Genomic DNA, 13,896 nt, shown 5'->3' with positions numbered 1-13,896 from the left:
TCAGTTCCTGGTACATTGTTACTTATGGTGGCAGGCAGCATACACATCGGGACGCATAACTCCTCATAGATAGCACGAGCCTCATACAGCTGCAGCAGACTCTCAAGTGCCTGAAGCGGCAGTGCATAGAAAAGGGGTTAGCGCCACTAAAAGGGGGGGGCGACCACAAAGAGAGAAAGAAGAAGAGATGGTTCATCTCTCTCTCCCTGTGTTTGCGGGAGCGTACGCTGCCATTCCGGCTCTTTCCGTGTGATAGCGGCTGTGGCTTCTCATTGGCAGTGGGGATGGGAGTGCAAGTGGAGAGAAGAGTGGATGAAAGGGGGACAGAAGAGTGTAAATAAATAGAGAAAGAACATATGACAGAGAACAAACAGAAAGAGGTGGGATGGATGGCTGTGATTCCCAGCAGCTAAAAGAAGCTAACAGAGGCATGTGGTGCTCTGCGTGCACGGAGGCAGGCTAAGATTAGCATCCTGATTCTTTCTCCTCCACAGAGATCAAACCGAGTGTGCATCACAACACCTGCATGCAGGTAGTGCTAAACATCTGTGCTGACACACACACACACACACACGCACACACGTACACGGGCGGAGGAGGGCAGGCAGAGCAAACATGGCGGCCACGATACATGACGGCATGCCTCCATGTTGGTACCACTTTACTTACCTGATGTAAGTGACAGGAACGTTTTAGTGTTTGTAGTGAAGGATTGTAGGAGATTTTACCTGAATGTTCCTAAACATGTGGCTAAAAATGTTTGTAACTCAATCAAAGGCTGAAGTTAAAAACTAATTCTATACAAAGAGAAATTGTAGAGCTAGACTTCACAAACTGTGTTTAATATTTCTGTGTTCAGGATTTAATGGCGGGCCAGTAATTATAGCCGCGTTACGTAACAGAGCCATCATTAGCATTAACCCCTCCAGTGGGGGCAATTCGGCCCCCAGCCGAAAACAAACCACATATTCAGACTCAGGGGAATAAAACGCGTCCGCTAGTGCCACATTTTCTATGAAATGAGCACGTTTATATGTGTTTCGGAGCAGAGAGAAGTGCTTGTTTTTCCATAATTTTGAGACCTAATTTTATATACTTACTTATATAAAAAAATTGATTTCACGATATATTGCGATTTTTTTGGGTACTGATTTTAAATCAATTTTTTTATTTAAAAAAAAAACATTTTTCTTTAAATATTTAATCAATATTTTTGTGTATTTGTGCAATATTTCAGTAATTAAAATGCTTTCAATGCGTTGCAATGGTTATTTGAAGCACTTGATTTCATGATGGCAGTGTGTAATACCTGTAATATTTATGTATGCACAGATATTTTATTTTCATGTAATCTGTTCAGATCAGTGTTTAAACTGATACAATAGAATAAATTATACATTTTTCTTATTTTTATACATTATCAGTAACTCAGGGTGATTTATTCTTAATGTTGTCATGGTTACTTTGAGACTTCTACACAGTAGTTTCAGTGAAAATAAACCTGTTGCACTTTATTTTATGATGACAGTGTGTAACACTGTATTTTCTGTTTTTCAGTGAAAATGTGCAAAAACACTAATAATAAATAATAAATAGGATGTTTTAAAGTAAATAGTTTTGACTCACTTTATCCTCTGAATGATCAATATCCTCTGATGAACATATACAACAACTTGATTTTTCATCTCCATATTTAATTTTGATATAAACTGGGTAAAATATCACAATATATCGCGATAATAACGTACTGTGACCCAAGTATCGTGATATGTATCATATTGCAACATCCTTGCCAATACTCACCCCTACTTACTGCTTTAGATCATTCTTCACAGGCTTTTATTTTGAAAGGGCACTCAGAGAGTCAAACCCCCAAGCTCCAAATCTCTTTTCAAGATATTGTCAGTAATCTGAATGTGTGATTCTGATCATTGTTACATGATTATTTACACTTTAAAGCAGCATTTTTCAACCTTGGGGTCGTGATCCCATGTGGGGTTGCCTGGAATTAAAATAAGGTCATTTGAAATGTCTATTAATTGGTTGAAAAAAACTACTGATAAAAATCGTATTATTTATTTTTGAATTATTATCATTTTTCAAATGAACACATCACACACAATATGAAAAATAAAAAGGTGGTTGTGCACTAATCCTGGCTACTCTGTATTTGTAACAGTGTAACAGTATAACAAACAAAAAAGGAGAAAAAAAAGTTTTTGGGGTCACCAAAAATATGTGATATCAATATGGGGTCACAACCCGAAAAAGGTTGGAAACCTCTGCTTTAAAGGCTTGGAGGAAAATTCTATCACATTAATAACCTTACAGAAGGTCACAATGTATCGACACCACAATTATTATTTTTTAAATCATGATATAAATCACAATCTGGATCTGATCCAAATGAAACTTGCTGAGGTAATCGAGGAACCAACTGGAAAAAACTGTGTCAAATTTGATAGATATTAGTTTATTACGACTTTTTAAACTGATCTAGAATCAATTTACTGAACTGCTTTCCCTCCTAAATGTAATAAAGTCTATCCTTGGTTCAAATGTTGTCAAAATCTGTGAAGTACTTTTGAGGTAATCCTGCTAACAGACAAACTAAGAAATAAATAAATAAATGGCAGTGAAAATAAATTTGATGAATATTGGATGAGTTTTTATTTTTATTACACCGTTACCAAGGCAACCTCTGGCAGTAGCAGCCTATGAGCATTGAGCTTATTGGAGGACAGGGAGAAAACAACTTATTGACACATGTCGACTATAATTACCTGAACACACCAGTAGGTGGCAGAAATTGACCTGTGTGTGTGTGTGTGTGTGTGTGTGTGTGTGTGTGTGTGTGTGTGTGTGTGTGTGTGTGTGTGTGTGTGTGTGTGTGTGTGTGCATGCTGAGGTGGTCTATGCTGGTAACTGGGCTCATCACTTACAGTAGTGATGGCGTTCAGAGCTGTGTCAGCGCCAACGCTGAGGTCTGAGCCCGGCACATTGTTGGACACCGTGGCTGGGACCATGACCATAGGAACACAGAACTCATCATGTTTCCCCCGAGCCGTGAACAATTCCAGCAGTGACAGGAAGGCCTGCAGGGCAGAGCCGAGGGCTTTAGAGTCCGTGCGTGGCGTGGGTGGTGTGGTGTGGGTGTTGTGGACAGGTTGGTGCTTGGGTTGAGAGATGATACTTGCCACATGGGGAGGAAAAAGATCAGCGAGAGGGGATGGCGGTGAGGAGTGTTAGGGAGAGAAGCCAGATCTATCACAACGGACAGCAGCGAAACACACACGTAGCGCTCCACGCACACAAATAAAACAACTCCCTGACTGTCATTCATCAAAGGAAAATGAAAGCTGGTGAGCGTCTATGAGGGAGAGCGTGAAATGTTTGGAGAAAAGCAAATGTTTCATGTTTTCAATCCAAATAAATCAGGTCAGTACTTTAGCTGCAACTGATACTTATTTAAAGGTCTCATATTACACATCCAAGCATCCTGATTGGTTCATCTATATGTCGACTTCAACATTTTTGTCATAGTTTTTGTTGACTACATTCTTTGAGTGACAATGAAATTGACTACGAATAATAAAAAAGAAACATGTGAACAAAAATTATATAAAAATATGAGGATTTTTTGTCAACTAATAAAAACTAAACCATAATTTCATCACAAATGGAAGAAATCCAATCAGAACTAACGTGATCATGTGGTCTTATGCATAAACTCTTATGCTTTATAATTTAGTTGACTAAAATCTTAAAGTCATTCAGTCGACTAAAACTAGACTATAACTGAAATAGTCCTGATGCCAAAATTTTGACGAAAACTAAGTAGCATTTTAGTCAAGACTATGACTAAACCTAAATCAAAATGTGCTGTAACAAGTAACACTGGTGTATTTTTTTGGCATTTTGTGAATTAATAAGTTTGTTTTGTGCATTTGTCATCATTTCATGTGTTTCTTGGGTTATTTTGTGGCAATTTTGTATGTTTTTGCTTTTTGGTGTCGTGTATTTTTTTTCGAATTAATTTTATGTATTTTCCAGTCATAATTTTTCTTTTTGTTTTGTGTGTTATGAGTCATTTTGTGTATTTTTCTTGTAATTTTTATAATTTTGGAGTCATTTTGTACATTTGTTGTCGTTTCATGTGATTTTTGTGTCATTTCTTATGTATATTTATTGTCATTTTGTGCATTTTTGTTGTAGCTAATGTTCTAAAATTGGTTTGAAAAGAGGTTAAAACTTGAAATCAGAAATACTTTATTTATCCCATGGGGAAATTACTAATCAACTGTATTGATATAGTTCCACTGTCGCTGCACTGCTCCTCTAAGATATTTACCTTCAATGTTTCCATTGTATTTCTTTCCTCTGTTATGAATGCAATCATTAAATTATAACCCAATAACCTGACCTTTAACATGGGACCTTTAAATAATTCAGAGAATCTTGTTTTCTCTAAACCAACTCTAATGTGATAAATGTCTTTGTAACATGGTTATGAAAATATAGTGATTCAACAATAGGATAGAAATAGGAAGAGTTAAGCACACATTAAAACAAATTAAATGATCTTTAGCTTGTAAGAATGTATTCAGTTATAGTAAGAATATCGTGCCTGAGACTCAGTCAATGGAAACCTCAGCTTTATTAAAAAGAGAATGTGTTTCGTACCTCGAATCCCCCAACGATAAGCAGTGCGTTTATATTGTGCTTTCTCATCTGCTCTGCGATTTTTTCTACATGCTTTGCAGGCAAAGTTCTGAGGAAGAGAAAGAAAATCACAGTCTGCAGCTGATTATAGTTCAGTTATAGCAGTGGTTCCCAAACCTTTGCTGCTGCGCTCCCATCACGACTAAAAGTCTGACCTTTTTCAAAAAAATAACATAAATTTGGACTATTCTTCAAATCTCATAAGAATAAAGTGTAAAGAAAAACACGTTTCACCATACCGCCCCTCCCTAGGGGGCGTGCCATCAGTTTGGGAACCACTGAGTTATAGCATCAGCTGCATGTACTCATCACCAGTACTCCTTCAAAATAAAACACATCTGGAAGTGATGTTTTACCTTTTGGTTCCCAACAGTGAGCCACCCTGTCCTGTCCACCCTCCAACATCTGCCCATTTAATCTCCTTAATCTGCAGAACAGAAACAAACAGTGTCTTGCTGTAATACATGACTTTTTTAATGGTTGTTGTTTTTGGGTCATTTCAAACACACAGTACGGTAATTGTGTTGAAATAAGTTAATTTGCCTTTTATAAAGTGTTGTTTGCTCTGGGGAAACTAAAGAATGGAACGCTGCTGAACGTCTCCAGAGGAGCAAATTACAGAAGCCCATTACTTTCCTAATATTCCATTACGGTGGGCTCAGGGGAGTCCACTCTGGTTTAACTGGCCTGTGTTTAATAAAGGAAGTTAAACACCTGGAGCCTCATTTATAAACATTGTGTATGCCTAAAATGGGGCATGAAAGATCTGCACACTTTTAACGCAAAGCTTGCGTTTTTATAAAAATAAACGTAGCGTGAGAATGTGTGCACTGCTGCGCTAACTCTGAACCTGGTACACGAATAGTGTGGAGACGTGGGAAAACGACTGTTCCAATGGTGAGGGGGTGAATCAAAGCAAGATTCATCTCATACATTTAATGTGTTCACATATCAGAGTTATAGATCCACACAATCATAGCCAAGCCTGTTGTGTTATGGATGAGAACAGTGAGACATTAATTCATGGATTTACGTTCAGATGTAGCTGGTTATGATTTACAGTCGTCATAAACAGGACTGAATCATAACATAACATAACATAACCACTAGAGCAGACATGAGCTCGTCTGTGAACGGTCACATTTACTTAGAGTCACTGTTAGCTTACCAATAAACAGGAAGAGATTCATCACCTTTAAAATAAGTGCTGACTAGGCACTAAGAGTGAGACAGGCTGACTTGATTATAATGTATCATGTTTTTCTGCAGTCAGTGTCTTCTCCTCGTCCTTCTCTGTCTTCTATAAGCTGATGATGTCACTTCCTGATCTGTGGTTCACGGCTCAACTAGTCTGGGACACTCTGATGTTCTATCTCTCTATCCTGTTCTGTTGGTCCTTCTGTCCACGCAGATGGCTGCCACCTCTGAACCTGCTTCTAACAGAATTATTCCTGTTAAAAGGGAGTTGTTTCTTCTCACTGTCACTAAATGCTTGTTCATGTGGATCTTGTTGGGTTTTTTCTTTCTTATTATTAATTTTATATTTTGATAAGCGCATTGACATTATTTTGTTGTAAATTGTGCTATACAAATAAAGTTGAATTGAATTGAGATTAAATGTTCATATTAAGGCTCTGAGTGATAATTAATACATGTACCGATACATGACCCATAAAATGTGAATCTAATCCACAACTGGACAAACTTGGCCCACGGTGGCATCAACACATGATCCATGTATCCTGACGCACAGCAGTGTCTGTGTGTCTGTAACAGACTGCAGTGTGGAAGGATGTTTGACAAGCTGCAAGCTTCACCAAACTGTGCAGTAGTTAAGCTGTGCGTGCGCTTCTGACACTTTGTTGCGGATCTACAATTTCCCAAAATGATGAGTTTCAGCTGTGATTGTGTTCTCAGGTTTGTCCTGAAACACTCTGATGATGCGTCTCAAACGCTTCTGTCACATTTTACACTGTTTACTGTAGTAACGACTGCTGTAAATTTGTTTTCATTTATTTCAGCCATTACTGTGACGCCTAAACAAATCCTTCATCACTCACATCTTTCTATCTTTCTTCTGAAATTCATTTTCTTTGTCACTTCTGCCACGAATGATCGTAGAATCCTATTGGTCAGCAGCTCGTTTAGATGAAAAAACCATTCATGAGCTTCATTGACAATTTATGGTCGAATGTGGGCGTGTCGAGGGTGGCATAAGAAGTGAATTCAGCTGCACCAACTTCTAGCTGTGCTGTGATTTATAACAGGAAAAGTGCGAGCAGGTGAGCTATGCACGGTTTTATATATCAGGATTTTTTTTGGCGTAACACATTTTCTGATTTTTGACCTACGCTCAGTTTTAGTGTAGATTCTACTCAATGTTTTATAAATGAAGCCCCAGCTGATAGTGACAGCATTTGAATTGACACTGAAGGTCTGATTGTTCTTTCCAGTCCTGCTGGTACAGCATAAAGACGTCTGCTCTTCCACTTGGAGAAGGTCAGTCAGAGGACGATGAAAGCCAGTTCTTCCAGTTATAAAGGATCAAATCAGGTCAGGGTTTGATTGGAAGAACAATACACCTTTATTCAAGCCTTCAAACCTCTCTGTGTACCCGTAATAAATGAGAACAGATTTACCAATACACATTTACACTGTAAATGCAGCCAATTTAGCAAGTCTGCTGCCCTCTAAGGGTTGATTGTGGCAGTGACTCTACTATCGATTATTCCTGCTGTTTCTGAGCCCTGAACACACATCGTATACAGCTGTTTAATGTGACGGCTGCACAGCTCACCTGTCCTTTATAGAAACCCTCGAAGCCGTCGTTCACAGCGAACATCTTGTGTCCTTCTGAGATTCCAACTCTGACGGCAGAGCGAACGGCTGCGTTCATTCCTGCTGCAGGAGCCCCCACGTTTAACACGGCCACGTTAAAGTTACTCTACAGGAAGAAAACACACACACACACACACACAGTAAATTCATTCTACGTTTTCATTTCATTATAAAAGGGACAATATATGTTGAGTGTTGACTATTATATATGACCATTTAGGTAAATGGACTAGATTTATATAGAGCTTTATAACCACACTGAAACTTCTATTATGTCCTAAATTCTATTTATTTATTTCTGGTTATAATTTTTTTCCTTCTAGCAACAATTTATTTGTTTATAAAATATTTCATGGGAAGAGGAATGAACCCATTAAGGACTTTCTACACTATAACTGAATCTGCATTTTTCAATGATGGCACATGTTGGTTTTTGTGTTGTTTTTATCTAAAAGAGCTTTAACTGTTTTAGTCATGGTTTTGTTTAGCAATGTCCAGCAATTAATACAATATATAGCGCCCTCTGCTGTTTAAAAAAAGTATTGCGATTAAGTTTTCAGAAAATCGATTTCAACCTTGATACCTATAAATCGATTTTTAACTGCCTTACGATTAATCGTTACATCCCTAGTATTTCTTGGTGTAATGAAAATGTGTCTTGATGGTACTTTTTATGTAAAGTTTCTGTATTTTTTTTTCTGTTCTTACAAGTATTTTTTTTAATAGACCCAGGAAGATTAGGCAACCACCACAGTGAAAGCTAATTTAAATCCAATGAACAAATAAACAAATAAACTATATTTTATTTACAGGGTTTTGTATATGTTCTTTAACAGACAGTTGTGAGGTAAACAGTGATGAAGGCAGTGGTTGGTTCTCAGTAGAAAGAATCTATAAGTGCCCTCCGCTGTGCTGTGCTGTGGGACACATGCTGGGAGTACCGTGGTTATTATTTTAGACAGGAGAGAGGGAGGGGTGGAGGGCTCAACCCTGAGGCGATCTGCAGTGTGCATGTGTATAGCATCCTGCTGTGCCACCTCCACACCTCACTGATCTTTGGACGGTGCTGCCTCCTCCAGGGCCTGAGTGAACGGATCATCTCTCAACAGGAGGCGAAGCCTCGTCACTTCTGATACCAACCAGAGCAGCGACTGGAGCTGAACTCACTACATCTACTACAGCTTCTACAGAGAGAGCAGGGAACGTCCACAGGACAACGTGGACTACATTAGTGATTGTTGTTTTCTGGACATTATGCTACTTATTGGGTTTTTTCAACTTTTTGAGGTATTGCATTTTTTCATTTTAATATTTCCATCTAATTCATCACACAATAATGGGTGCTGGGTCCTTTGATGTTTGTCACCAGCCAATCAGGAGCAAGCAGAGGAAAATGCTTGCCGTTGATGTTTGTGATTTAAACCCGACAAGATTTCTTGAAGCGTTAAAAATCTGTCTCCGTAATTTTTAAATTAGATTTTTTGTGAGCTATCTAAACTTCTATTTGTGACCTGTGGGGGCAGTAATGCACCTTTGCTACGTCTAGCCAACCAGAACCTAAAGCAGGAGAAGGAAAAGAAGAAGAAGAAGAGGAACACACTTTAGTTCTAGTTTCAATTTGTGGAAGAAGAAGTTTATTAACAGTTAAAAGAACATGTCTGTGTAGTTGTTAATGACATACTTGGTCAGGCTCTGTTTGCACTATTTGCACTTTGTATTGACAGAGTAGAACTTTAGAATATATTATTTTAATTTTTATACATTTTAGTTTAGTTTAGTTGTGAAAGAAGTTTATTAAAAGCTCATGCTTACATCATGCATTTAAAGAGTTATAATACCATTTTTTTAATTAAAACAATTCAAATGCCTGTGCAACTGGGTTAAATAAAATATATTTTGTAGTTTTCTTAAAATCTCGTCTCATTTTGTTCTCATGAGCTGAGTGTATCATCACACCCCTAATAGTTACAGTTACCTAGCTACAGTTACTTAGAGTTAAAAATATGTTACTTGGTTGCTTAGTTACAGTGAACTATGCAACTGTAACCATGGCAACAAGAATAGCTGATGATTCCTTTGATGATTGTCACCAGCCAATCAGGAGCAAGCAGAGGGAATTGCTCGCCTTTGATGTTTGTCACCACCTAGTTACAGTTACTACTTATAACCAATCAGGAGCCAGCAGATGGATCATTTAATGGGTCATGGAGAGTGGGGGGGGGCAGCATGTTGGCTGCTGATTGGTGAATAATGTCTAGTTGGCTATCGTCTGCTATTTATATGATGACATGTTACATAAATTTTTAAATGCCTTAAGTGAAAATTGTAGCCGCTCAGCGCTGAGTCATTATCTGTTGGAGAATCTAGGAACAGATTCAGAAAGATTAAACACGTCTCAGGGGGCTGTTTTAGACTCGTCTTGGCAGGAGGAGGAGGAGCAGGAGGAGTAGGAGGAGGAGCAGGAGGTGTAGGAGGAGGAGCAGGAGGAGGAGAAAGAGGAGGAGGAGGAGGAGCAGGAGGAGGAGGAGGAGCAGGAGGAGTAGGAGGAGGAGCAGGAGGAGGAGAAAGAGGAGGAGGAGGAGCAGGAGGAGGAGAAAGAGGAGGAGGAGGAGCAGGAGGAGGAGGAGGAGCAGGAGGAGTAGGAGGAGTAGAGGAGGAGGAGTAGAGGAGGAGCAGGAGGAGGAGCAGGAAGAGGAGGAGGAGTAGAGGAGGAGGAGGAGCAGGAAGAGGAGGAGGACTAGAGGAGTAGAGGAGGAGCAGGAGGAGGAGCAGGAAGAGGAGGAGGAGTAGAAGAGGAGCAGGAGGAGGAGCAGGAAGAGGAGAAGGAGTAGAGGAGGAGCAGGAGGAGGAGCAGGAAGAGGAGGAGGAGTAGAGGAGGAGGAGGAGGAGTAGAGGAGGAGCAGGAGGAGGAGCAGGAAGAGAAGGAGGAGTAGAGGAGGAGGAGGAGCAGGAAGAGGAGGAGGAGTAGAGGAGGAGGAGGAGCAGGAAGAGGAGGAGGAGTAGAGGAGGAGGAGGAGGAGGAGGAGGACTTACAACAGGGAGCTCCGACTCCGGCTTACGATGAGCCAGCAGTTTGTACGTCTTCAGGTTGTTTTCAAAGCTCCTGTAAAAAAAAAAAAAACAGCCAGTCTGAAACATTTTAGATTTAAAGAAAGCAAAGAAATAAAACAAGGATTAAAAATGAACACATTCACATTAAAGGACACATTATGATCTTTTACATTGACACAAGATGCATTACTCATTCTAACCAATAGAGACATAATGTCACACATTTTGTTTTACATCTTTCTCTTTAATCACTTTAAGCATTTATAAGTGAATGTTTGTGTTATTAATTATTGAGGTGGAGTCACTCATACCTGCCTCGAAGCTTCACAGCATCCTCAAACCGTTTGTTGTCCATCGCCTTCTGAACCTCCTGAGTCTGAAGAAAGCATCACTTTTATGATTTTATGAGTTATCACTACATACATACATTACACAGGTGAACCTCCAAAAATATGAATATTGTGCAAAAGTTCATTTATTTCAGTAATAAAAATTAAAAGGTGAAACTGATGCATTATTTAGACTCATTACATGCAAAGTGAGATTTATGTGTTATACTTTGGATGATTATGGCTTATAGCTTATAAAAACCTCATATTCAAAATAAAAAAAATGAATAATAAATTAAATCAATAAAAAAATAAATTGGTAGGACTTGGTTTGCATGAATTACTGCCTCAAAGCATCCATGTCACGCATCCAGTGACTCAATAGAAGCTTAAATGTTTTTTTTTTTGTCATTAGCGAGAAGTTATTTCATTTTAATTTTATTCTGGCATATATTGTATGTTCTTTCACTGAAATTGTGCAATTTTAAATGTAATTTACAAAAAAACATTTTGATTCTGATGACATTTTGGCCTTAATAAAAACATTCACTTCTTCTGAAAGGTTTTGATTATTCTTTAATTCATTCGATATGTTTTAATAATACAATAGTAAGAAAAACAATATTTTTCATTATATAAAACATTTTTAATAAAATGTATGTTTTGGGGGGTTGTATGTGTGGGGTGGGGGGGGGGCTGATCTTTCTTTTACTAAATAAAAATGAAAGTCATCAATGATCTTATCTTGAAGTTTGGGGTTTAAGGGTCTTTTTTAAGGACAGATGGTGAAAAAGACTAAATGTCACTGTAAGGTTCACCTTTTGTACGGTATTCTAATTTTTCAAGTTTAATCTGTATGTGATATATATATACTGTATATACACTTGTTGTGTGTGATGTGTCGTAGTTTGAAGCTGTAACGCAGACAAGTGAAAAGTTAACAACACCACAAAAGATCTCTGCTCACTCCCACAGGGCGAGTAGAATTACCAAAGCTCCTTTGTTCGTCACCATGGAAACGTGCTCTGCTAACATCACCACATTGACAGTCATCACTGAAGACTTAGATAATCATTATGCTCTTCCATAAACAGCAGAAAGTCTCTGTGTGTATTTCAATACACACAGAGACTTTCAAAGCGCTCACCATCTGCACACACTCCATCAGAGGCAAACGCACCGACTGGTTCCCACACAGGGAGACCACGCAGGCCGGGGTGTTGGCCGTGGTCTCCAGCAGCGCCAGCACAGCCTCCACACCCATACGGCTGGCCTGTACACACACACACACACACACACACACACACACACACACACACACACACACACACACACACACACACACACACACACACACACACACACACACACACACACACACACAACACACACACACACACACACACACACACACACACACACACACACACACACACACACACACACACACACACACACACACACACACACACACACACACACACACACACACACACACACACACACACACACACACACACACACACACACAGAGAGAGAGAGAGAGAGATTATCAACACATTCCTGAAGAGCTGATGTCTGGATGTGTGGGTGAGCCCAGTGCTGCTGTCTGACATTAATAAGCACTAGTACAGTGTCCATCGGAAGTATGTATTCATGTGGGAGTATAAGGGGTATAATTGCAGGTGCAAAATGTGGGTGAAATTTTCCTGGTTTAATTCTCTGGGACATGTGCATGACTTCATTATCACTTTTATATTTTTTTGTATGGTGTATTTTTCTGTAACGTATGTTTTTTGGAGTCATGTGTATTTGTGTATCTTTCTGTTGTCTTTTTGTGCATAAATGTTTGCTGTTTTTTAATTTGTTTTTTTTGTAATGTATGTTTTTTTTGAGTCATGTGTATTTTTGTATAATTATTGTTTTTGTTGCTATTGTAGTGTGATTCAGGAGTAATTTTGTGTATTTTTTGTATAAATATTTAGTTTTGTGTATTTTGAGCCATTTTCATATTTTTGTTGTTTTTTTCTGTAAATATATGTTTTTTGAAGTCGAGTACAGTGCCCGTCGGAAGTATGTATTCATATAGTGGAAGCTTAAGAAGAGTTATTATTATTATGCCCATAATTGACAACATACTCTGTAGCATAATAAAGGGGTAGATTTGCAGATGCAAAGTAAAATAGTGTGTGTAATTTCCCTGGTTTAATTCTATGAGACATTCACATGATAAATGTCTTGTTTTTCTTTTTAACTCATTTTCATATTTTTTTCGTTTAGCAGGCTTCACTATGTAGCACCGTTTACTGATCTGACTCAACACTACAGTCACTACCACCCAATGGACGGGTGTCGTGACACAGACTGTAACCAGACTAAATGGTGGTCCGTTACGCACACGCACACGCACACGCACACGCACACACACACACACACACACACACACCTCCCTTGAAATATAGTATAGATTAGTGATGCTACGTGGCCTTAAATCAGCAATTAAAAGACACAAATTAGCATTAGCATCACAGACATTAACAACTGGCGGCCCTCATTTCAATTTTGCGCAGCCCAAAAACTAAACACACAAAAAGACTGCAAAAACACACAAAACAGCAAAATGTACTCCAAAAACACATCAGAAAACTACAAATGTACACAAAAATAACAGGAAAAACAAACAAAATAAATCCAAAAACACACAGAACAACAATAGAAATGCACGTAACGACTGCAAAAACACACAAAAACACACAAATGTACTTAAAAAAATCGATCAAAATTAATTGCACATAAGAACAACAAAAATACTCACATTTACTCCAAAAACACAAATGTACACAATACTAACAGGGAAAAACCAACAAAATCACTCCAAAACACAACATGACCACAAAAATACACATAAGGACAATATAAATGCACATATTCACTCCCGTAACACACAAAACAACAA

At 38.6% G+C, this 13,896-nt stretch overlaps 1 protein-coding gene across 13 annotated transcripts in view; it reads right to left on the bottom strand.

Moving 5' to 3' along the window:
• Positions 1 to 13,896, bottom strand: part of LOC114482191 (ATP-dependent 6-phosphofructokinase, platelet type-like) — a 53,425-nt gene that overhangs the window by 12,984 nt on the left and 26,545 nt on the right. For 7 of the 13 annotated variants that reach the window (XM_028477320.1, XM_028433847.1, XM_028433850.1 and 4 more), the window contains 7 exons: positions 12,088 to 12,213; positions 10,923 to 10,987; positions 10,594 to 10,663; positions 7,520 to 7,666; positions 5,079 to 5,149; positions 4,684 to 4,771; positions 1 to 110 (listed from right to left, as the gene is read on the bottom strand). The exon at positions 1 to 110 is cut by the window's left edge and continues 43 nt beyond it. In XM_028477320.1, coding sequence (XP_028333121.1) covers positions 1 to 110; positions 4,684 to 4,771; positions 5,079 to 5,149; positions 7,520 to 7,666; positions 10,594 to 10,663; positions 10,923 to 10,987; positions 12,088 to 12,213 — 677 coding nt within the window. Of the gene's footprint in view, positions 111 to 2,942; positions 3,096 to 4,683; positions 4,772 to 5,078; positions 5,150 to 7,519; positions 7,667 to 10,593; positions 10,664 to 10,922; positions 10,988 to 12,087; positions 12,214 to 13,896 lie in introns of all 13 variants that reach the window. The other 6 variants (XM_028477321.1, XM_028433848.1, XM_028433851.1 and 3 more) reach the window with 1 other exon arrangement.

The sequence above is a fragment of the Gouania willdenowi genome, chromosome 20, assembly GCF_900634775.1.
Source record: "Gouania willdenowi chromosome 20, fGouWil2.1, whole genome shotgun sequence".
In the NCBI taxonomy this organism is placed as follows: domain Eukaryota; kingdom Metazoa; phylum Chordata; class Actinopteri; order Blenniiformes; family Gobiesocidae; genus Gouania; species Gouania willdenowi.
This window is presented reverse-complemented; position numbering and strand designations above follow the sequence as displayed.